The sequence below is a fragment of the Rhinatrema bivittatum genome, chromosome 16, assembly GCF_901001135.1.
Source record: "Rhinatrema bivittatum chromosome 16, aRhiBiv1.1, whole genome shotgun sequence".
Lineage (NCBI taxonomy): Eukaryota > Metazoa > Chordata > Amphibia > Gymnophiona > Rhinatrematidae > Rhinatrema > Rhinatrema bivittatum.
The window spans coordinates 10,574,836-10,600,542 of NC_042630.1; the positions used below are offsets into that span (position 1 = coordinate 10,574,836).

At 41.5% G+C, this 25,707-nt stretch overlaps 2 protein-coding genes across 2 annotated transcripts; both read right to left on the reverse strand.

Annotated features, from left to right (window-relative positions):
- Positions 1 to 8,293: 8,293 nt before the first annotated feature.
- Positions 8,294 to 9,265, reverse strand: LOC115078607 (olfactory receptor 11G2-like). Its single transcript, XM_029581537.1, has one exon. The coding sequence runs from the start codon at positions 9,263 to 9,265 to the stop codon at positions 8,294 to 8,296; it is 972 nt and encodes a 323-aa protein (XP_029437397.1).
- Positions 9,266 to 21,149: 11,884 nt separating this feature from the next.
- Positions 21,150 to 22,121, reverse strand: LOC115078608 (olfactory receptor 11G2-like). Its single transcript, XM_029581539.1, has one exon. It carries the CDS (start codon positions 22,119 to 22,121, stop codon positions 21,150 to 21,152), a length of 972 nt encoding a protein of 323 aa, XP_029437399.1.
- Between the last annotated feature and the right edge of the window lie 3,586 nt (positions 22,122 to 25,707).

A 25,707-nucleotide genomic window follows, 5' to 3' on the forward strand; every position in this document is an offset into this window, starting at 1 on the left:
AGGCAGGCACAGCAATGGAGTTAAAACACCAGTAGGAACACAAGGCCTGGATGAACAGGCACATCATTCGAGGACAGAGGTCAATCCCAGCTAGGGACACAAGGCCTGGATGAACAGGCACATCATTCGAGGACAGAGGTCAATCCCAGCTAGGGACACAATGCCTGGATGAACAGGCAGGCACAGCAATGGAGTTAAAACACCAGTAGGAACACAAGGCCTGGATGAACAGGCACATCATTCGAGGACAGAGGTCAATCCCAGCTAGGGACACAAGGCCTGGATGAACAGGCAGGCACAGCAATGGAGTTAAAACACTAGTAGGAACACAAGGCCTGGATGAACAGGCACATCATTTGAGGACAGAGGTCAATCCCAGCTAGGGACACAAGGCCTGGATAAACAGGCAGGCACAGCAATGGAGTTAAAACACCAGTAGGAACACAAGGCCTGGATGAACAGGCACAGCAATGGAGTTAAAACACCATTAGGAACACAAGGCCTGGATGAACAGGCACAGCCATGGAGTTAAAACACCTGTGGGAACACAAGGCCTGGATGAACAGGCAGGCACAGCAATGGAGTTAAAACACCAGTAGGAACATGGATGAACACGGATACTCGGATAGTAATTTTTTTTTTTAATGTATTTATATTCTTATTTTAAAATGTTTCTAGCACTTCATACTTGATTACACTCAGGTACTGTAGGTATTTCCCTATCCCCAGAGGAACACAAGGCCTGGAGGAACGGGCACAGCAATGGAGGTATAACACTTGTAGGAACACAAGGGCTGCACAGTAGACGCTGGTCAGGCACAGCGATTCATGTCAAGAACATGTGCTGCAGTGCTTACATTATCTTGAGCATAGGAGGCAATTGGAGCTGCTGCAAGGCTTTCAATAGCTTTTATTCATCTTGCCATTCACAAGGAAAATTTGGAAAGCCAAGCAATGGCAGGTTTACTTTAAAAAACACTAGCATTTCCATCAACTCTGGTGCCAGCCTTGAGCGGTGAGGGCTCATGATATCCCCTGTCATTGAAAAGACACGTTCACTGGGCACACTGGTTGGTGGACATGACAGATATCATTCAGCCACTTTGGCTAGGTGTGGCCAGACAGTGGACTTGTGTGCCCAATATGCCAGCGGATCTGTCTGCATGTTCTCTATCGGCTCTGAGAGATACCGTGTCACTGACAGCTGTGCTGCTGTCTCCTCCTGTGCTTGGGAGGGCTGAGAGTCACTCAATCCAGTTACTTTCTCTCTCGCCCGTTGCACAACTGATGAATCTTTATGGCCAACATGTCTTGGGCGTTCTGACATGGAGGAGGAGGTACTAATAATAGTATCTGTCACTGACACAGTGCTTCTCCTGCCAGGGCTAGCAGCAGCACAACTCTGTGACGTGCCTGCTGTTTCCACCTCTGCTTCAAGCCTAATCTGTCTCTGCCTATGGCGCTCCTGTTCACGGACTTTGCTAACAACAGCTCCTTCACAAATGACAGACAATTGGTCTGTAGGGCGAGTTTACCTTTCACACGGGGATCACAGACAGAGGCGAGCATGTATGTGCTGTCCTCTGTTAAAGGCCTTAATCTGTCTTTCACCTGCTGCTGCAAAATGTCCACACACTGCAGCACCTCAGCAGTCATTCCCTCTTGCTGTTTAAAGGCCTCCAAATGGTCATCCAGGAATTTCACTATAGGGATGATGTCAGCCAAGGTGGAACTTCTGGAACTCAGCTCCTCCGTGACATCCTTGAAGGGCTGCAGGATTTTTACCAGCTGACTCATGACTAACCTAGTACAAGCACAACTAATTTTGAATTATTCATTTGTTAGACTTTTATTACTTATGACCCTCTTTACTATGTAATCCAATTCTTATTTACCTTGATTACTATGTAATTAAATTGTATACTTAGTTTTTCTTCTCTTTGACTGTTACTTAAAGTTGCTTAAATGTTTCATTGTTCCATGTAATGCCGTCAGGCAAGTTTTTGTTCTTTGTAAACCGGTTTGATTTGCATCTAATGTAGGAAGATCGGTATAAAAAAAAACAATAAATAAATAAATAAATAAATAACCAATCGTGATGCCCTAGGGGATTCTGCACACCTATGTCTATTGTACCAGAAAGTTCATGAAGGGATGTCTGCAGCTCCAGTAACCTCTCCAGCATCATAAAGATGGAATTCCACCGGGTGGCAATGTCTTGAATGAGACGCTTCTGAGGCATATCCAAATCAGTCTGCTTTTCTCCGAGAACCTGCCCCGCCCTGACACTTCTGTGGAAGTGTGCTGCTATGTTCCTGTACTTCTGTATTAATCTACGCAGGTATTCAGTCTCCTTGTCCTTGGACTCCAAGCCCAGAGCTGACTTCACTACCAGATGCAGAGTGTGTGCAAAACATCGGATGTTCTTAAACCGCCCATCGCTTATTGCCTTAACCATGTTTGCACTGTTGTCTGTGACAAAAAAGCCTGCCCGCGTTTTACTGTCTCACTGGTGTACTTGCCAGCTCTCCAGCATCTTTCTGATGCATGCTAGAATATTGGCAGCGGTATGGGCCTGGTGCGTCAGGTGGGTGTGCAGTAAAGCCCACCTCCACCCTGATGCTTGTTCAGTAATAGAGCTGCTGGCTGCCCCTGCCTCTGCCATGTCCCACCAGTGTGCTGTCAGAGAGAGGTAAGAGTGTGCAGCGTTCATGGCGGTCCAGATATCGCAGGTGAAATGCACTCTTCCGTCTGCCTTACCTAGCAGTGCTTGCAAGCGACTGAGACAGTGCTTGTATAGGCTGGGGATGACCTTTCTACTAAATGTGGTTCTGGAGGGGACTTTGTAATTTGGAAGTACGACCTTCAAAAAATGTTTGAAACCTACATTCTCCACTAACTGCAGGGGCTGGTCATCAAGGGCAATCATTTCCCCAATGCTCCTGGTTACAACTTTTGAGGCTGCCTGCCTCCTACCCCGGGATAGCGTTACCGCACTCCACCCCATTTCCTCCATGGTGCATTGTCGCTTCTGCCACATGTCAGTGGGTTGCTGGCCTGCTGCCTGATTGCTAGAAGGGTATGAGGGCGAGGGCTGACTCTGCTGCTTTCCTACCACTGCACCCTGGTTGGAAGGGGAAGGGGTCCCCCGACTGAAACTGCCACCATCCCCAGATGGCAGTAATCTTGTTGGGTGTTGCCTGTTAATATGATGGGTCATGCCAAAATTTGATAGATGTCCCATTTGCTTGCCTCTGCTAATATCCCTGGCACAGTAATTACACCGAGCATAATGCGGGTCTTCTGTCACTTTAAAATGTGCCCAGATCGCAGATTTCTTTTGTGATCCTCCTCTCTTTGCCACCCTGGGGGTGGATGGTGGCACTGGAGTTGAGGTACTAGTGGGTGTGGGTGGTGCACCCACTGCACCCAGAGAAGCAATGCCAGCGGGGGCAACAGTCACCCTCTGTCTCCCTTCTGACAGCTCTTCCTCCTCCTCGATATCACTGTAATGTCTCCCCTGCTGCAGAATTCTGGAGGTGGAGGCTAAAACAGGACTAACTGATGATTCTACCGAAGATTCGTCAGGTATTACATCTTCCGTTTCTGATGAGAATCCCACCCAAGAAGATTCTTCTTCTGAATCAGAAGCTAACAGTGCCAGCACTACCTTGTCACCGCAAAGTTTTACTAGAGACTTCTGTCCCCTGGCTGCTCTTGGGTGTGTAAATTTTGTCTGGCTAGACTCTGCCTCATCTTCACTCTCCTCCAAAACTACAGGGCCAGAAACACGTGGTGGCGATTGCAAAGTTTCATGGTCCGATTTCTTTTTTTTTGCCATGGAACTGCCATCCCCTACAAAGACTTTTGATTGCAACAGTTGCCTTTTTAGCTGTACTGGTGGTGTTGCACTGGTGTCTTTTGCGGTGCCTCCGCTGCCAGTCCCAATAAGTCGCTTGCATCTCTCTTTCCCTGACATTATGGATTTAATGTCACTGAGTACTAGTGGTAACACTGCCCACTGTCCCACAATAATAATGTTCAGTCTGTTTAAAATTCCCAAATGAACAGACCCACTCAAGGACAATGCGTTGAGTCTGTTTGAAAATACCAAGATGAACAGACTCACTCTCAAGAACAATGTTGTTATGTCTGTTTAAAATTCCCAAATGAACAGACTCACTGAAGGACAATGTTCAGTCTGTTTAAAATGCCCACTGCCTCACTGCCTGCCTGGCAGTGCACTCAATGTGTGTGTGCAGTGCACACAGAACTAGCTTGCTTTTAAGCAGATAAGAGGCAGAGTACTGCGGCCCAGGCACTTCCCAGCACAGACCCACTCAAGGACAATGCGTTGAATCTGTTTGAAAATACCAAGATGAACAGACTGACTCTCAAGAACAATGTTGTTAAGTCTGTTTAAAATTCCCAAATGAACAGACTCACTGAAGGACAATGTTCAGTCTGTTTAAAATGCCCACTGCCTCACTGCCTGCCTGGCAGTGCACTCAATGTGTGTGTGCAGTGCACACAGAACCAGCTTGCTTTTAAGCAGATAAGAGGCAGAGTACTGCGGCCCAGGCACTTCCCAGCACAGACCCACTAAAGGACAATGTTCAGTCTGTTTGAAAATACCAAGATGAACAGACTGATTCTCAAGAACAATGTTGTTAAGTCTGTTTCAAATTCCCAAATGAACAGACTCACTGAAGGACAATGTTCAGTCTGTTTAAAATGCCCACTGCCTCACTGCCTGCCTGGCAGTGCACTCAATGTGTGTGTGCAGTGCACACAGAACTAGCTTGCTTTTAAGCAGATAAGAGGCAGAGTACTGCAGCCCAGGCACTTCCCAGCACAGACCCACTCAAGGACAATGCGTTGAGTCTGTTTGAAAATACCAAGATGAACAGACTGACTCTCAAGAACAATGTTGTTAAGTCTGTTTAAAATTTCCAAATGAACAGACTCACTGAAGGACAATGTTCAGTCTGTTTAAAATGCCCACTGCCTCACTGCCTGCCTGGCAGTGCACTCAATGTGTGTGTGCAGTGCACACAGAACTAGCTTGCTTTTAAGCAGATAAGAGGCAGAGTACTGCGGCCCAGGCACTTCCCAGCACAGACCCACTCAAGGACAATGCGTTGAGTCTGTTTGAAAATACCAAGATGAACAGACTGACTCTCAAGAACAATGTTGTTAAGTCTGTTTAAAATTCCCAAATGAACAGACTCACTGAAGGACAATGTTCAGTCTGTTTAAAATGCCCACTGCCTCACTGCCTGCCTGGCAGTGCACTCAATGTGTGTGTGCAGTGCACACAGAACTAGCTTGCTTTTAAGCAGATAAGAGGCAGAGTACTGCAGCCCAGGCACTTCCCAGCACAGACCCACTCAAGGACAATGCGTTGAGTCTGTTTGAAAATACCAAGATGAACAGACTGACTCTCAAGAACAATGTTGTTAAGTCTGTTTAAAATTTCCAAATGAACAGACTCACTGAAGGACAATGTTCAGTCTGTTTAAAATGCCCACTGCCTCACTGCCTGCCTGGCAGTGCACTCAATGTGTGTGTGCAGTGCACACAGAACTAGCTTGCTTTTAAGCAGATAAGAGGCAGAGTACTGCGGCCCAGGCACTTCCCAGCACAGACCCACTCAAGGACAATGCGTTGAGTCTGTTTGAAAATACCAAGATGAACAGACTGACTCTCAAGAACAATGTTGTTAAGTCTGTTTAAAATTCCCAAATGAACAGACTCACTGAAGGACAATGTTCAGTCTGTTTAAAATGTCCACTGCCTCACTGCCTGCCTGGCAGTGCACTCAATGTGTGTGTGCAGTGCACACAGAACTAGCTTGCTTTTAAGCAGATAAGAGGCAGAGTACTGCGGCCCAGGCACTTCCCAGCACAGACCCACTCAAGGACAATGCGTTGAGTCTGTTTGAAAATACCAAGATGAACAGACTGACTCTCAAGAACAATGTTGTTAAGTCTGTTTAAAATTCCCAAATGAACAGACTCACTGAAGGACAATGTTCAGTCTGTTTAAAATGCCCACTGCCTCACTGCCTGCCTGGCAGTGCACTCAATGTGTGTGTGCAGTGCACACAGAACTAGCTTGCTTTTAAGCAGATAAGAGGCAGAGTATTGCGGCCCAGGCACTTCCCAGCACAGACCCACTCAAGGACAATGCGTTGAGTCTGTTTAAAAATACCAAAATGAATAGACTGATTCAATAACAATGTTGTTAAGTCTGTTTAAAAATACCAAAATGAAAAGACCCACTCAAGAATTTCCCTTATCCCTCTACCCCCCCCTTCCCAGTTCTACAAATATTTTCATTGTAAAGCCCTTACCCCCTCCCCCTCTCCCCCCACCCTCTCTAGTTACTTTATTCAGTTTCTATGTAAAGCCCTGTTGGCTATTTTTTTTGTTCTATGGAAACCGATGTGATGTTTTCTAAACGAATGTCGGTATACAAAAAATTTTAAATAAATAAATAAAATAAAATAAATAAGAACAATGTTCAGTCTGTTAAAAATGCCCACTGCACTGACAGACTAAGTAATTGGAATTTAATAAAGCAGGAATTTTTGACCCTCCAGAAACATGGATGACATTGAAAATATTAATATCTCTCTCCAAGCCAGCCCAACACCCTCAATGGTAAATAGTGGTCAGTGCTAGCTGACTAGACCACTAGACTGCTTGAAAGAAACAGGAATAGGAATACTAGTGACTGTAGCTGACCCCTGCCACTAATGCAAGACCAGGAATATTTTTCTTTCCTTTGTTAGCCTAACACAGAATCTGTTCTGTGTTGTCTATCAAATCTGCTTCTGGTTCTGGTTCTGCTTCTGGTTCTGCTTTACTGCCTGCCTGCCCAGCCCACCTCCCCACAGAATCGCTGGAAATGTGCGTGAGCCCTCGTGCTGCTGCTGCTGCTTATATAGTGCTGGCTCGTCAGTAAATCCTCAGAGAAGCACTGAATGACAGCACGATTCGCTGCATTCAGTGCTTCTCTGAAAACGTGGACGCAGATTCGCTGCGTTCCGGTATCCATGCCGACCTGTCCGACCCTTTCCTGTGAGTCACTGCGACTCACAGGAAAGGGTCAGACAGGTTGGCATGGTTACCGCAGGGACGCCGCCATTTTGAAGTAATCCGGGGCTCCGAGCTCGCAGCTAATGGCGGTGAGAAAAGCGCGCGCCTCGCGGTTCGACGTATTCAACATAGCTATGTTGAATAAGTTGGAAATCGCGATCGTTGCGCCTCATCACTTTTTTAAGTTAAAAATAAAAAATAAGTTGCGTTTTACATATGCGTTCAAAATGAATGCACACCCCTAATATTGTATGATGTAGCCCTATCGCATTGATATTGCTTGATACATGCAATATTTTGAATAGCCCTGCCCAGATTTCCTCCCCATTACAATGTGCTGCTATGCATGTGATTTTCATGCATGAATTTATCCAATCCATGCAAAGCAGCTATTAATAGGCAATCTGATGTTAATAGCAATGTGGAAGACTTAGAAAGTTGTCAGTCACATTACGTTAACAACACCTATTGAGGAAATGGCAATGAAATGTGGGAGCCTTGGAACCCAAACAAGGTCCTGAGGGCCCCAAATTAGATTTAAAAAGCCATGCAAAGGAAAAGAGAAAAGTGTATGTGAAGGGGTTAAAAAATGACTGCCTGTTCACCCCAGGCCACCACTTGAGGTGACCCAACATGCCAAGTGTTATAAATAGAAAATATTTTATAGCATGATGAGGGCCTTCCCCGCCCCCAACACTATGAAATATCAATAAAGTGTCCCCCACCCACTATTTCAGTGCAAATATGTCCCTCCAGGTATCCCCTTTCCTCTCACCTCCCAATGGTAAAAAAAGATTCATTGGGGTATAGTGTCCCTCAAAATCTTCCCCTCTCCCGATCCTCCAAGACAGAGAAAACCTCTTTGGTTTCTAGTAGGGGCCCCCAACCCCTCAAACTCCCATCTCGCACTCTGTAACCTCAAAGTAGTAAATTGGCTCCAGTGTTTGGGCCCAGAATTTGGAGGTATCCCGGACCTCATCAGTGTCATTTTTCAAAATGGCACCAATCTGACCTTATCCAATGTGACTGAAGGTTATCCAGCTAAATGGATTTTGAATATCTATTGAATTATGTTTTCTCATATGGAATTACTTTTGAGAGGTGGTTCATTGGTTAGTATTTTGGCCTCAATAAATGTTATCACAGCTGGACACTTTAAATTGCTGCCAACTTTATAGTACAACATCTGCCTACTGAGAAGCTAGGCTCTGGGGTCCAGGCTTCCTGGTCAAACCTTTGAACTTCCTTGCTACTTTGGCCAAAGCCTCCCTTATCTCTTTGTTTCTGAGGCTGTAGATCATGGGATTCAACAATGGAGTCACCGCTATATAGCAAAACGATATCTCTTTTTCGAGCTTATAGGAATAACTAGCGGAGGGCCTTAAATACATGAAAATGACAGTCCCATAGAAGATAAAGACCACTGAGAGGTGGGAGGCACAGGTAGAAAAGGCCTTGCTCTGCCCTTTGCTAGAGGACATTTTCAGTACAGTGATGATGATGTTACCATATGATAACATTATGAAACTGAAACAGCCCAGAACTATGAGCCAGCAGAAAATGAGAAAGCTGTTTTCAGTCAGTGAACCTCTGATGCAGGCAAGTTTCATCAGTGGTAGAAAGTCACACATTATATGATCAATCTCAAGAGAGCCACAGAAGCTCATCCTAGATAAACTAATGACTGGCAACAATGCAACCAAAGCGCCCACAACCCAACACCCTAAAGCCATCCTGATGCACACTTTTTCAGTCATGATGTTTGAATATCTCAAAGGATTGCAGATGGCTACATAACGGTCATAGGCCATGACCATGAGAAATAAGTGCTCTGTGGCTGCAAGCTTATAGAAGAAATAAAATTGGACAAAGCAACCAACAGCTGAAATGGTCTTTTTCTTGCTCAGGATATCTTTCAGAATTGTAGGCAACGTGGTTGTGATGTAACAGATCTCTAGGAAGGAGAAGTTGGAGAGGAAGAAGTACATGGGTTTGTGGAGATGGGGGTTCTCCTTTATTACTGCAATGATGAGGATATTGGACACGATGGTTAAAATGTAGATGAAGAGCAGTCCGATGAAGAACAGGGTCTGGTGAAGATGACCGAAGTGGAATCCCAGTAACACAAACTCAGTCACAATGGTGGCGTTGTATCTCTCCATGGCTTCAAGATGTCCACCTGTTTGAATAATGCATGTTTGAGTAAGCTAATGGAAACAGTTTGTGGGCTTTATCAGGAGGTAGTAGGAGACCATTTGAGACTGAGAACAGGACGGATGGATAGAAGAAGGAGGGACAGTCATTAAAATTAAGTGTTAAACTCAGAGGGGGCCTCACCACTACAAGCCAGGTTGTGTAATACCAGGACTGTGCTTTCTCAGTTGCAGCGCCCATCCTTTGGAACTCATTTCCCGAATCATTTAGACTGGTGGACGGTGTAAAGTCCTTCAAGATTTCTTTAAAAACATGGCTATTTAGAAAGGTATTTTATTAGACCATAAGATTGTTTTTGGATTTTGTCTTTTAATTTGTTTGTTATGTTTATGTTCTGTATATGTACAAGATTTTATGCATGTTTTGGGCTCCTTTTGGTTCTTTTTGTACATCACCTAGTGTATAGGTGATTAACAAATTTTAGATAAAGATAAAGGGAACTGTCATTTGCTCTGAGAGAAACATAAAATTTATTTATTTATTTATTTATTTATTTATTTAATTAATTAATTAAAGATTCTTATAGACCGATAGCCGTTTGCACATCGTATCGGTTTACGTATAAGCAGAGCCATTTACATATAGGCTGAGCCCTTACATGGAACAGTAACAGATATATGAGGCACGGAACAGTAAAATCACTAACACGTTAACTTCAAAAGTATGTGTTACATATATATAAATATATAAAACTGCAATACTATAAATACTATAATATATAAAACTGCAATACTATAATACAAGAAAAGAGGTGAGCTATCATACAATAGGTCAAAAGGTGGGAGGGTTTATGGTCATTCCATATCGACAAAGTACTGGATAGTGAAAATATGAAATGGGGAATAAATGGGCAGTGAAAAAAGATAGAATGATCTACTATAGATCATTCTATCCACTTTATTACTCTAATATTAAGCAGTGTCAGTTTTGTGTACATTGGGTGTTCAGTTCGGCCAGATTCTATTTGATAAGTATTATTCCATGGATTCAATCCCATTTTTTTCAGTCAGGAAGGATTTTTAACCCATGAACACATGCCTGAAGTTCCATAGGGATATAATTTCTTATCTTTCAAAGCCTCTCATCAATTTTCTAAAAAAGAAATCTTCTTTCATTAAAAATGGGTGTGTAAGCACTCTATACATCTTCCAAATGATATATATATATATTTTTTTTTTCTACAGAAGATTACTAAGAGCACAGAATCACATACATTGATTGTAATTTATATGCTGTGTAGTAGAATTATTTTTCTTTTTATTTGCTGTGTAATAGTATTTTTTTTACTATAATGTATTTGAAATACATTGGACATTATTTTATTAAATCCCATTTTGGGAGAGGGGGGAGAGAGAGAGAGAGAGAGAGCCTCTGGGGAGGCAACTTTATACCGCTGTAAGAGGGGCCATTTTGAACTAGGGATAAGGTTTTGGTGGTGGACTAGGTTTTGGGGTGCAGTTTTACATGCATAGTCAGAGCTACCAACAGCACAGTAGACATCTGTCAGGATTTTATGTGATTTGGAATGATGAAAGATATGAAAAGAGGAGATTTGTACAATGTAATCTCATCCTAGCTTGATGCACTCTATACCTAGCTGCTATCAAGCTAGGTTGAGAGTACAATGTACAAATCTCATCTTTGTGTACCTACGAACAGAACAGTGGTCTCATGAAGATTTGATGACCTTTGGAGTGAGGAAACTCACTCCAAGATGAGATTTGGGCAAGGTTCTCTCCACCTAGCTTGAGGTTACCCAGGTAGAGAGTCCATCAAGCTAGGTGGAGAGAACCTTGCCCAAATCTCATCTTGGAGTGAGTTTCCTCACTCCAAAGGTCATCAAATCTTCACAAGAGACCACTGTTCTGTTCGTAGGTGTCATGTACAATGTCAAAGTGGCCCCTAACCCCCTACACTCTTACCTAATCCCCACCTCGAGTTACTAGGTGGGCCTACCATAGGGATACATATACCTACCTATGGGCCATGACATTATGGCCAGGTGCGCTCTCTCTCTCTCTCTCTCATATATATTTGGGACCACTAACAATGGTCCCCCAGTGGTTGAATGCAGGAAGTACAACAGGTCTGGCACTTATTGCAGAATCTGAAAATGGTATTGCAATTTGCACTAACTTAGCTCTTCACACAGGTAATTAGTGAAAATTGCAATAAATGCTATATTAGCATAAAACACCCCCCCCCTTTGCTATTGCATGTGGTACTTACCACATTTTGATAAATCCAGGCCTTAGATGGCTAAGTATAAAAGTGCTACTGAGCCACTTAAGCCTCACTTTTAAACTTATCTGGCTTTCTAACTCTGGATAAGAAGTGTTTTAAGCAGTACTTGATGACCAAGTAGCGCTTTTCAGACTTATCCAGCTAAGTAATGGCTTTGTGGCTACTTAGCTGGATAAATTGGAACTTATCTGGATAAGTGCTGCTATGTATCTGGATGACTGGTATGCATTTTTTTAATATACATGTGCATATGAGAGCATACTTGCATGTAAAGCTTCTTGCTGTATTAAATTAACTGTTAACCGAGATGATGTTCCCAATGTATTTTGGTATATAAAAATGCTTAAATAAATAAATAAATAAATAACATTTTAGAGCATGTGCGTTTAAAGGTGACTTTTAAAAGGCTGGCGCATGGGGGATTCATGCACAGGTCAGGCTTACACGCGTCTACCTTCTTTTCAAAACTCGGAGATTCGTTACAGCTGAAAAAGGGGTTGGGAATGGTCAGTGGTCCAGGTGGGCATGGGAATTCTGGGGAAGGGCCAAGGGGTGTATGCGCATCTACCTACATGCCGGGGTGCGCACCCAATTTGACTGCCACGTACATTTATTTCTGCTATGGAGTTAAAGTTAAGTTAAAGAAAAAAACAAATAGCTCTTTCAGAGGGGTTTAAAGGGTCTATGGTAACTGGGGTGAGTGCAGGCTATTAAACCAGGGGGGATTTGGATGCCTTAGCTCTTAATTGGGTGACCTGGTGGATGAACCGGTGAAACTGGCAATGGCATGGATGTGCACCCATTTTAAAATTCCCTGACTTATGTGGTAGAAGCAAGATTTAACCACCTAGACACACATGCATTTAAAGTTAGAGACACATGGGCATACAACCAGTGTATTTTATAACATGTGCACATATGTGCATGCAAATTATAAAATAGCCATGTCCCTGGGCATGTGCCAGTGTATGCCCATGTACACACATATATGGGATATTCAATACAGAAGAAACATCATAGGTAATAGCTGTTTTTTAGATTGTGATACCTCATAACATATAGAGCCTCTCTATACTTATCAGAGGGTGCTCTCTTGCGAAAAAAAGTCACATTTCAAGTGTTAACCACAATGTGTAAAGCTGGTTTTACGCTGTAAAGACTTTTTTTTTTTGGTATAAACACAGGTATCAGCAATCGCATAATTTTTAAGAGTGCTTTGCAATTTTTGAATTTTTTTTTCAAATTTTAGTAAAAAGTAGAATGGATGTAAACAGATTACTTATCATTGTACGCTTAGCGTGCAGAGGTGACAGCTTTTCTGAAACACCGGCATTAACCCGACACGTCCGTGTTTCGTGGACTTCTTCAGGGGTTTAATATTTGCAGCGGTGTCTATAACAAAAAATCAGAGGTTAGTTATTTAGACCATAGATTTACCAAGAAAGTGTTTAAACATACGTCACCCGATGCTGAGGGCATACATTATTGAAAGCCTGTCCCATCACATGAACGCTCCATTCCCCGCGCATTTAAAAATGGCCTTCCAGCTAGCCAATTTTTCAGAGTACGGTGGTTATGCTCATCTAATAAAGATTTTAAGATCCAAGCGCAAATCCTGGCAAAAAGATTTTTTGAACAAGGATATCCATTCTCAGTTGTATATAAAGCTTATAAACGAGCTTACTATTCACCTCGTGAATCGCTTCTACAATATCGAGCCAGAGGATCAGTCACAGCCAATATCTGTGTATTAACTCACACAGACAAATCTTACCTGATAGTTCAAAGCATTAGAAAACATTGGCATGTTTTACAACTTCACCCCACTTTCCCAGAAACCCCTTTGATATCTTACCAGCGCAGCAGAAACATCAAGGATTATGTGGTGCACGCATCAGTTTCATACAGTAGATCTAAAGTTATCAATGGGATACATTCCAAGTGTGGAAAATGTGATATGTGTGAGCGTACTATAGAGGGACATGAATGGCAACATCCTGTCACTCACAAAATATATAAAAAAAATGCTAATACCACATGCGAATCCACACAGATAGTATATCTCAACCAAAGTCCATGCCCACTTTTGTATGTGGGTCGCACCAAAAGACAAATAAAAATCAGATTACGTGAACACAGAAGTCGCATCAATATGGCTAATATTGAAGCTCCGATTGTCAAACACTGCTCTCAGAATTCTCACACATTTGATCAATTGCAATGGACTGTATTAGAACAGGTGCAAATTAACTCAAGGGGAGGTGACGTCATGAATCATCTCAACTACCGCGAACAATGGTGGATTTTTACTCTGGCAACAGAAGCCCCAGCAGGATTAAATGACAACATTGAGTGGTCATCATTGCTCTAGCCTGAGTTCAGCTAACGCAACTTCTGGTTTTATCCTGATTGGTCTGCAGACAACCCTATCTTTTCTCTTTAAATAAAGCGCGGCAAAGGAATGGCGGATCCTGCTTCTTTAAGCTGTGATCACGCAGAAAGCGTTCATGTGATGGGACAGGCTTTCAATAATGTATGCCCTCAGCATCGGGTGACGTATGTTTAAACACTTTCTTGGTAAATCTATGGTCTAAATAACTAACCTCCGATTTTTTGTTATAGACACCGCTGCAAAAATTAAACCCCTGAAGAAGTCCACGAAACACGGACGTGTCGGGTTAATGCCGGTGTTTCAGAAAAGCTGTCACCTCTGCACGCTAAGCGTACAATGATAAGTAATCTGTTTACATCCATTCTACTTTTTACTAAAATTTGAAAAAAAATTCAAAAATTGCAAAGCACTCTTAAAAATTATGCGATTGCTGATACCTGTGATTATACCAAAAAAAAGTCTTTACAGCGTAAAACCAGCTTTACACATTGTGGTTAACGCTTGAAATGTGACTTTTTTTTCACAAGAGAGCACCCTCTGATAAGTATAGAGAGGCTCTATATGTTATGAGGTATCACAATCTAAAAAACAGCTATTACCTATGATGTTTCTTCTGTATTGAATATTATTATATACATCATAATTACACAGTTGATTTTTTGGTCACACATATATGGGAGCACACGGACATGTTTTAAGTTAACCTCCCTGTGTTATCCTTTAGAAGGAGAATCTTATTTCAGTAAAGCTCGGCATGTAATTACACTGAATGTCTTTCAAATCAAATACACACTTCTTACAGAAGATTACTGAAAGCATACAATCACATACACATGGACTGTAATTTGTATGCTGAGTAATAGTTTGATTTTTTCTTTATTATAATATATTTTAAATACATTGGGCATTGTTTTATTAAATGATAAAGAGTGAAGAGATTAAATGCATGAATTTTTCAATCCATCATGGGCCGTTGAGCTGATTGGCTTGGTATCTTACTGTATTTCATTGTTGTCGAGGTAAAGAGGGCAAAAAACAGCAACACCAAGAGAACCAGAGGGGTGAGGAGGAAAGAAAAAGGAAGCCAACCTGGTTGGAGAGGGGCGGTTCTAAATCTGTCAAATTTCCGTATTTGGATTTTGTAGACACGATCGATACAGTGCCAGGGGGTGGGGACAGATGGGAGGCAGAATCAGATGAAAACAAATGATCACTTTAAGCAGCAATACAAAGCTGTGATCTCCCACCAAGATAATTGTTATATTGAAGATAAAAAAAATAAGTTCAGTAATATTCCTGTATTTCATTCCTTCTCTTTTAATATTTTTAATCCTGCAGTGTCTTAGTGGGTTCTTGCTTTCTCCTATTAAAGCAGTGACATTGCCACGGCTGCATACCAGCAGCTCAGTCCCCACGAGGACCACGGAAATCAATTATTAGGTAACACTGGAACAGCTGCTGTCCCAAATAAACATCTGCACATTATGAGTTATGGGGTGTACTTAAAAAAAATAGTGTTCTCGGCAACCAAAACAGATGACCGGTGATCCTCCTTCAGACTGAAGACAGCCAAGTATGAGTACCTGTACTTTAAGGCTTTCTAAACAGATTTTGAATTTTGTTCGCATTTCAGGCATCAATTAAAATCAGATCCCATCTCTGAAAAATACATATCTATGCTTTATATTTTCTGTGTTATGAAGTTTGGCTTACATAACGAGTTGATGCCTTGGTTTTTGTGCTAAACCACAAAATCAATGCACTGTTATTTTTTCGAGGGATATGAATACCATAGATAAATAAACAAGATATCACCTCTGTTGAGCTAATTATGCCATGTTATGATTTAAAAAATATTTTAATAAGAGAAATCTCTCTAAATCGTTAAGTGATTTTCAATCTCTCCAAATTGAGAGCAGTTTTTCTCACAAAAACGATCTTTTGACCATAAAAAATTTTTTTTGGGAAAGAAGAGGAAGGTTAAGGTTTCATATAATCTCCTTATATCACCGCATCCAGCAGTGTATAGTAATTTTAATCATAAACCAACCTCCTCCAACCCGTGAATTGCAGAAATAAACCCTCCTTATAACCCACCAAGCTGATGCTGCCCTACCCCCTTCTTAAAAATAGGTCTAGCTGCACTAAACAGACAATGCTTATTATTTAATATTATTCTATGTTTATGTTTTCAGAATGTTTCCTGTCCGGGAGGGTCAGAGGATGCTTTCAGCCGGCCCTATAAAGAGAGAATTTTAGCAAGAATAATCCCATCATCAGAAATCTTCCAAAGAAGGCATTTTAAAGTTCCAGCCAGATCCATGAGGAATTATTTAATAAACCAGAGAAACATAAGGATTACTCTTATTTTTAAAAGAAACATTGAAAATGCACTCACGTTTCTCAGGGAGCCACTGCTGCTGCTGCTGTTGTATCCTATCTGTGAGTAACACCCACAGAAAGGAAGCAGAGCTCCCCGTCTAGCTTGCCATGGTTTGTGTCTCTGTCTGGAGTCGCTCAGAATTTTAACTGTTTTTGAACCACAGAGGGGGAGGGGATTGATTGCATCAGCATCAGAGGTTTTATTCCCCAGTGGATGTGTGAAAACAGAACCATGAGGTGAAAAACACAAAAGTACCTCTCTTACTTCTTCATTGATGGGTCCTACTTCTGTTTCCCTCTCTATCTCTCAGTCCCTAATCCTTTCTTTCTGTCTCTCTGTGACTGTGCACTTCGCTTTCACAATCTGACTCTTTTCCATTGCCTTTCTCATTGTTGTCTCTTCACTGTCTCATGTTTTCTAGCATCCATTGACGGTATCTGTCTATCCATTCACCTAGGGACCTGTCTTTCTAGCTAACTCTCTATCTATCCAGCTAGCCACACTATCTGAATAGTTGTGAAATTCCTAAAATAAATTGGAAATACACTGTTCAGTTTATGCCAGCTTAAAGCAATGCACTACAAAGAATGCACCTCAGGAATGATGCACATATCATCATAATGTCTAACAAAAAATTTTGAGTTTTTTTTGAGGGGTTTTAGTTACTGTTTTATTTTTCAGTTCTGGCTCATTCTCAATATTTTTAGAGAGCACTATAACCATTTAGGATACACTAAAACCATTTATTCCATGGTAAAACCCCCAAATTTATTTTATTTATTTGAGTGTTTTATATACCGTCATTCCATTTTTTAAATTTATTTATTTAGCCATTTTATATACCATCATTACAAGTGAAGATCACAATGGTTTACATCATGATATAAATATTATAGGTAGATTTACATTTATTTATTTATTTCACTAGATTTGAGTAAAGTAAGAAGTTGGTTCAGATTTCTCTGAATCTTTCAGTCTGCAAATTTATCCGGCAAAGTACAGGTTATTGAATTTAAAGTCACTGTAATTTTCATTCATGTAAGAATCACCAGTTCATAACGAAGTACAGGTTTGACACTCACACAAAGGCAGGCATACATGAGATAAACAAGGCAAACATTCCAAATCGCAGTGGTAACGCATGAGGGGGCGTGTCCTATGCATGCAGTGGGGAAATATCACTGCACGATGGTTTCACAAAAGTGTCCAGCCAGGAGTATTGGGGGGGGGAGAGAGAGAGAGAGAGAGAGAGAGAGAGAGAGAGAGAGAGAGAGAGAGAGAGAGAGAGAGAGAGAGAGAGAGAGACTTCCTATAATGCCTATGTCCTAGACAGGTATTTGAATCCCTATGGGAGGGCCACCTACTAACTTGGGGTGGGGATTAGGTATGAGCATCGGGGGTTGGGGGCCACTTTCGCATTCCACATGAGACGTACGGAAAGAACAGTGGTCTCTAGTGAAGATTTGCTGGCCGTCAGAGTGAGGAAACTCACTCCAAGAGGAGTTTTGGGCAACGTTCTCTCCACCTAGCTCATACCTAATTCCCACCCCGAGTTAGTAGGTGGCCCTCCCATAGGGATTCAAATACCTGTCTAGGACATAGGCATTATAGGAAGTCTCTCTCTCTCTCTCTCTCTCTCTCTCTCTCTCTCTCTCTCTCTCTCTCTCTCTCTCTCCCTCCCTCCCTCCCTCCCTCCCTCCCTCCCTCCTGCGGACTCTGTAATGCAAATTGAAGGGCACTAACACTGTGGCTGTTTCGCTGCACACGATAAACTGGTTCCCGCTTTACATATGCTCCGCCCCCTGAATACTAATTTGCATTCGCAAATCGTGTTAACAGCTGTTAGCATGAATTTATCGCACACGGTAAACTGCTTGGAAAATGAGGCCCATAGTTGGTTATCAGAGTGAGGGGTAATTGGATATACCAGTCAGAGAGAGTAGGCATTATCGAATAGCCAAGTTTTCAGTAATTTCTTAACGTCGGTTATCATTCGAGGATTCTCTGGCATTGAGTTCCATAGCGTTGGGCCTGCAATTGATATTTTTATTTATTTATTTAGAGTCTCTTCTATACCGATAGCCATTTGCACATCGTATCGGTTTACACACAACTAATAACTTTTGGGCATGGCCCTTACAAAGAACAGTCGAAAGACAAGTAACAAAATAAATATGAGTGATATAAATGTGTTAGGAACCAGGACTATATATGGATATCTTAGGGAGCTACAGTAACAAAAACTATATATAATGCTGAAGAGCAACAGTGTATACAGCAACTATAATACAAGATACAAAGAGAAATGGGTTAATAAAAGACACGCGCCATGTGGCCCTCATTCTTATTTCCTCATTGGCGCGTTCTTCAGGGGTGTCCCCTGTGATGTCATCACGCTGCCCGGATATTTAAGCCTACAGTTTATTGCTAGCCGTTGAGTTAGCAAGGGTGATTCTTACGGATGGGATTCGCTCTCCATACCCAGCTACTCTGCCTCTCCAACGTCCATTGGACTCTTTCTACTAATGGAGTACCTGCTCCTCGGGGGCCTCTTTTGCTTCTTTCAGGTCGCTATCAGGTAACCAGTACTCGCTCCTCAAGGGCCCATGTTCCCTGACTCGCTGCTTGCATCCATCTCCTCTTCTACTTGGAAGAATTTGCTACAGACACCATCAGTGAGTACTACTATCATCCACTCCTCAGCGCTGTCTCCCTGGAACCAGGTACTCGCTCCTCGAGGGCCTGTCTCTGTCCAGCGCCAGTGCCATCTCTGACGTGGAACCGCTGTGTGAGTACTTTGCCAACGAGTCTCTCTCTGCTCCCAGGGATCTGGTACTCGCTCCTCGAGGGCCAGCTCTCCCTATCTCGGGGCTTCTCCATACTGGGGACTCTGTGAATGTTCTATTGTACTCATTTTCTCAGTTCTCTCCACTACAGCACTGCTACCAGAAGAACCGCTGTTCCAGCACCCTGGGGAATACTAGCCCAGCCGGGCTCCATCTTCTACTCACTACTGCCACCTCTGGTGGCTTCACAAACCATCTAAATAAAGATATAATCTGTGTTATGTGTCCTCAGCTGAGCCTGACCAGTGGCCCCTCACGGGACTTCTCCCCGTGGGTATAGTCAGCTGCCACAGTGTCCAAGGGTCCATCCAACCTCACTAATTACAACATTCCTTGACGTAGACACTTATTTAATCTCAGAACTTTACCTCTCTAGCATGTCCTGATGTGAAATTTACCTAGTCAATACTCAAGTAATTGAAATCACCCATTATTACTGTGCTGCTGATTTTGTTAGCGTCCCTAATTTCTTTTAGCATTTCATTGTCTGTTTGTTCATTCTGGTCAGGTGGACAGTAATACACACCCATTTTTTTCAAAGCATTTATTAACAGATATAAGAGAACAATTCAAGAAAGTTCCGTTAGTATTCATCATGGCTTATTCACCAAAGGGTTCAATGCTCATGGTCCCGGTCATTTCACAGTGCTCTGGTGGCAGAGACCAAGTAGATACATTTAGGATAATAGGAAGACTGGAAGTCCCCCCAGTTCACCCAGATTGCCCGCCCAGTCAGGAATTCACATTAAAGATGTGTACTCTCACTTTCCCCAGTGCAAGAGCAGATGTAAATAATATTCGTGAGTAAGCTGCCAAATCTATATGTGTACATTTCTTATAGTTTCTTACACATGTAAATGTTGGCCCCTCCCAAGAATACCCCTGGACTGCCCATTTTTATGCATGTAAATTTACACACAAACCGTTACTATCTTATCTATCCGGATGATTAGTGCTTTAAAGATATATCCATCTATCTTATTTACAGGGAGATGCATCAAGCCACAGTAGGGCTCTAACACACATTAAACAGCGTATATTGTATGATGTAGCCCTATCGCATTGATATTGCTTGATACATGCAAGATTTTGAATAGCCCTGCCCAGATTTCCTCCCCTATTACAATGTGCTGCTATGCATGTGATTTGCATGCATGAATTTATCCAATCCATGCAAAGCAGCTATTAATAGGCAATCTGATGTTAATAGCAATGTGGAAGACTTAGAAAGTTGTCAGTCACATTAAGTTAACACCTATTGAGGAAATGGCAATGAAATGTGGGAGCCTTGGAACCCAAACAAGGTCCTGAGGGCCCCAAATTAGATTTAAAAAGCCATGCAAAGGAAAAGAGAAAAGTGTATGTGAAGGGGCTAAAAAATGACTGCCTGTTCACCCCAGGCCACCACTTGAGGTGACCCAACATGCCAAATGTTATAAATAGAAAATATTTTATAGCATGATGAGGGCCTTCCCCACCCCCAACACTATGAAATATCAATAAAGTGTCCCCCACCCACTATTTCAGTGCAAATATGTCCCTCCAGGTATCCCCCTTCCTCTAAAAAAAAGACTCATTGGAGTATAGTGTCCCTCAAAATCTTCCCCTCTCCCGATCCTCCAAGACAGAGAAAACCTCTTTGGTTTCTAGTAGGGGCCCCCAACCCCTCAAACTCCCATCCCGCACTCCGTAACTTCAAAGTAGCAAATTGGCTCCAGTGTTGGGGCCCAGGATTTGGAAGTATCCCAGACCTTATCAGTGCCATTTTTCAAAATGGCACCAATCTGACCTTACCCAATGTGACTGAAGGTTATCCAGCTAAATGGATTTTGAATATCTATTGAATTATGTTTTCTCATATGGAATTACTTTTGAGAGGTGGTTCATTGGTTAGTATTTTGGCCTCAATAAATGTTATCACAGGTGGACACTTTAAATTGCTGCAAACTTTATAGTACAACATCTGCCTACTGAGAAGCTAGGCTCTGGGGTCCAGGCTTCCTTGTCAAACCTTTGAACTTCCTTGCTACTTTGGCCAAAGCCTCCCTTATCTCATTGTTTCTGAGGCTGTAGATCATGGGATTCAACAATGGAGTCACCACTATATAGCAAAAAGATATCTCTTTTTCCAGCTTATAGGAATAACTAGCGGAGGGCCTTAAATACATGAAAATGACAGTCCCATAGAAGATAAAGACCACTGAGAGGTGGGAGGCACAGGTAGAAAAGGCCTTGCTCTGCCCTTTGCTAGAGGACATTTTCAGTACAGTGGCGATGATGTGACCATATGACATCATAATAAAACTTAAGCAGCCCAGCACAATTAACCAGGCGAAAATGAGAAAGCTGTTTTCAGTGAGTGAGCCTTTCTTGCAGGCAAGTTTCATCAGAGGTAGAAAGTCACACATTATATGATCAATCTCAAGAGAGCCACAGAAGCTCATCCTAGATAAACTAATGACTGGCAACAATGCAACCAAAGCGCCCACAACCCAACACCCTAAAGCCATCCTGATGCATACTTTTTCAGTCATGATGTTTGAATATCTCAAAGGATTGCAGATGGCTACATAACGGTCATAGGCCATGACCATGAGAAATAAGTGCTCTGTGGCTGCAAGCTTATAGAAGAAATAAAATTGGACAAAGCAACCAACAGCTGAAATGGTCTTTTTCTTGCTCAGGATATCTTTCAGAATTTTAGGCAATGTGGTTGTGATGTAACAGATCTCCAGGAAGGAGAAGTTGGAGAGGAAGAAGTACATGGGTTTGTGGAGATGGGGGTTCTCCTTTATTACTGCAATGATGACAATATTGGACACGATGGTTAAAATGTAGATGAAGAGCAGTCCAATGAAGAACAGGGTCTGGTGAGCATGACCGAAGTGGAATCCCAGTAACACAAACTCAGTCACAATGGTGGCGTTGTATCTCTCCATGGCTTCAAGATGTCCACCTGTTTGAATAATACATGTTTGAGTAAGCTAATGGAAACAGTTTGTGGGCTTTATCAGGAGGTAGTAGGAGACCATTTGAGACTGAGAACAGGACGGATGGATAGAAGAAGGAGGGTCAGTCAATAAAATTAAGTGTTAAACTCAGAGGGGGCCTCACCACTACAAGCCAGGTTGTGTAATACCAGGACTGTGCTTTCTCAGTTGCAGCGCCCATTCTTTGGAACTCATTTCCCGAATCATTTAGACTGGTGGACGGTGTAAAGTCCTTCAAGATTTCTTTAAAAACATGGCTATTTAGAAAGGCATTTTATTAGACCATAAGATTGTTTTTGGATTTTGTCTTTTAATTTGTTTGTTATGTTTATGTTCTGTATATGTACAAGATTTTATGCATGTCTTGGGCTACTTTTGGTTTTTTTTGTACATCACCTAGTGTATAGGTGATTAACAAATTTTAGATAAAGATAACGGGAACTGTCATTTGCTCTGAGAGAAACATAAAATCTACTATAGATGTAGATTATTCTATCCACTTTATTACTCTAATATTAAGCAGTGTCAGTTTTGTGTACATTGGGTGTTCAGTTCGGTCAGATTCTATTTGATAAGTATTATTCCACGGATTCAATCCCATTTTTTTCAGTCAGGAAGGATTTTTAACCCATGAACACATGCCTGAAGTTCCATAGGGATATAATTTCTTATCTTTCAAAGCCTCTCATCAATTTTCTAAAAAAGAAATCTTCTTTCATTAAAGCTGGGTGTGTAAGCACTCTATACATCTTCCAAATGATATATATATATATATATACAAAAAAACCCCCCAAAAAACATTTTTGGAGAAAAACAAGCACCCTTATTATTCAATAAACCATCTAAAAAATTATATTTCATAAAATTATTACTTTTTATTGAAAATTTAACAGTAGCTTATCGACACATCATAAAGTGCATATTAAATAATTCATTGATTACTTCAAAAATTAATGTTAAGTCCGTATAATTATATCCCTCAACCTTCTCCTACGTCTTGCCTCAATCTTACCCTTACCGGACTTGATATTCCCTAACCACATTGATGTACTGATCGGTCATTCATGTTGAACACACCATTTAGATGTAAAAAAACTTATCTCAATTATTCAAATTACAATCCTACATTAATTTATTAATTTTATATTAATGGTGTATTCCATTCAGCTGATTCTATCTTCTATCCCGACAAGGACCTTGTTTCGCCAATCTGGCTTCTTCAGGGGAATACTTTTAATAAGACCAAACATCAATGGACAGTAGTCATTTCCACCTCTTGGATGAACCGGTGAAACTGGCAATGGCACGGATGTGCACCCATTTTAAAATTCCCTTATGTGGTAGAAGCAAGATTTAACCACCTAGGCACACATGCATTTAAAGTTAGAGACACATGGGCATACAACCAGTGTATTTTATAACATGTGCACATATGTGCATGCAAATTATAAAATAGCCATGTCCCTGGGCATGTGCCAGTGTATGCCCATGTACACACACATATATGGGAGCACACGGACAAGTTTTAAGTTAACCTCCCTGTGTTTTCCTTTAGAAGGAGAATCTTATTTCAGTAAAGCTCGGCATGTAATTACACTGAACGTCTTTCAAATCATATCCACACTTCTTACAGAAGATTACTGAAAGCATACAATCACATACACAGGGACTGCAATTTGTATGCTGAGTAATAGTTTGATTTTTTGTCTTTATTATAATATATTTTAAATACATTGGGCATTGTTTTATTAAATGATAAAGAGTGAAAAGAGATTAAATGCATGAATTTTTCAATCCATCATGGGCCGTTGAGCTGATTGGCTTGGTATCTTACCGTATTTCATTGTTGTCGAGGTAAAGAGGGCAAAAAAACAGCAACACCACGAGAACCAGAGGGGTGAGGAGGAAAGAAAAAGGAAGCCAACCTGGTTGGAGAGGGGCGGTTCTAAATCTGTCAAATTTCCGTATTTGGATTTTGTAGACACGATCGATACAGTGTCAGGGGGTGGGGACAGATGGGAGGCAGAATCAGATTAAAACAAATGATCAATTTAAGCAGCAATACAAAGCTGTGATCTCCCACCAAGATAATTGTTATATTGAAGATAAAAAAAATAAGTTCAGTAATATTCCTGTATTTCATTCCTTCTCTTTTAATATTTTTAATCCTGCAGTGTCTTAGTGGGTTCTTGCTTTCTCCTATTAAAGCAGTGACATTGCCACGGCTGCATACCAGCAGCTCAGTCCCCACGAGGACCACGGAAATCAATTATTAGGTAACACTGGTGTCCCAAATAAACATCTGCACATTATGAGTTATGGGGTGTACTTAAAATAGTGTTCTCGGCAACCAAAACAGATGACCGGTGATCCTCCTCCAGACTGAAGACAGCCAAGTATGAGTACCTGTACTTTAAGGCTTTCTAAACAGATTTTGAATTTTGTTCACATTTCAGGCATCAATTAAAATCAGATCCCATCTCTGAAAAATACATATCTATGCTTTATATTTTCTGTGTTATGAAGTTTGGCTGTACATAACGAGTTGATGCCTTGGTTTTTGTGCGAAACCACAAAAACGATGCGCTGTTATTTTTTCGAGGGATATGAATACCATAGATAAATAAACAAGATATCACCTCTGTTGAGCTAATTATGCCATGTTAAGATTTAAAAAAATATTTTAATAAGAGAAATCTCTCTAAACCGTTAAGTGATTTTCAATCTGTCAAAATTGAGAGCAGTTTTCCTCACAAAAACGATCTTTTGACCACAAAAAAAATTTTTTTTGGGAAAGAAGAGGAAGGTTTGATATAATCTCCTTATATCCCCGCATCCAGTAGTGTATAGTAATTTTAATCATAAACCGACCTCCTCCAACCCGTGAATTGCAGAAATAAACCCTCCTTATAACCCACCAAGCTGATGCTGCCCTACCCCCTTCTTAAAAATAGGTCTAGCTGTACTAAACAGACAATGCTTATTATTTAATATTATTCTATGTTTATGTTTTCAGAATGTTTCCTGTCCGGGAGGGTCAGAGGATGCTTTCAGCCGGCCCTATAAAGAGAGAATATTAGCAAGAATAATCCCATCATCAGAAATATTCCAAAGAAGGCATTTTAAAGTTCCAGCCAGATCCATGAGGAATTATTTAATAAACCAGAGAAACATAAGGATTACTCTTATTTTTAAAAGAAACATTGAAAATGCACTCACGTTTCTCAGGGAGCCACTGCTGCTGCTGCTGTTGTATCCTATCTGTGAGTAACACCCACAGAAAGGAAGCAGAGCTCCCCGTCTAGCTTGCCATGGTTTGCGTCTCTGTCCGGAGTCGCTCAGAATTTTAACTGTTTTTGAACCACAGAGGGGGAGGGGATTGATTGCATCAGCATCAGAGGTTTTATTCCCCTGAAGAAGTGTGAAAACTGAACCATGAGGTGAAAAACACAAAAGTACCTCACTTACTTCTTCATTGATGGGTCCTACTTCTGTTTCCCTCTCTATCTCTCAGTCCCTAATCCTTTCTTTCTGT

What these genes read in the sequence shown, in the direction of transcription:
- LOC115078608 (XM_029581539.1), bottom strand. Translation starts at nt 22,121, where the DNA reads ATGGAGAGATACAACGCCACCATTGTGACTGAGTTTGTGTTACTGGGA.
- LOC115078607 (XM_029581537.1), bottom strand. Translation starts at nt 9,265, where the DNA reads ATGGAGAGATACAACGCCACCATTGTGACTGAGTTTGTGTTACTGGGA.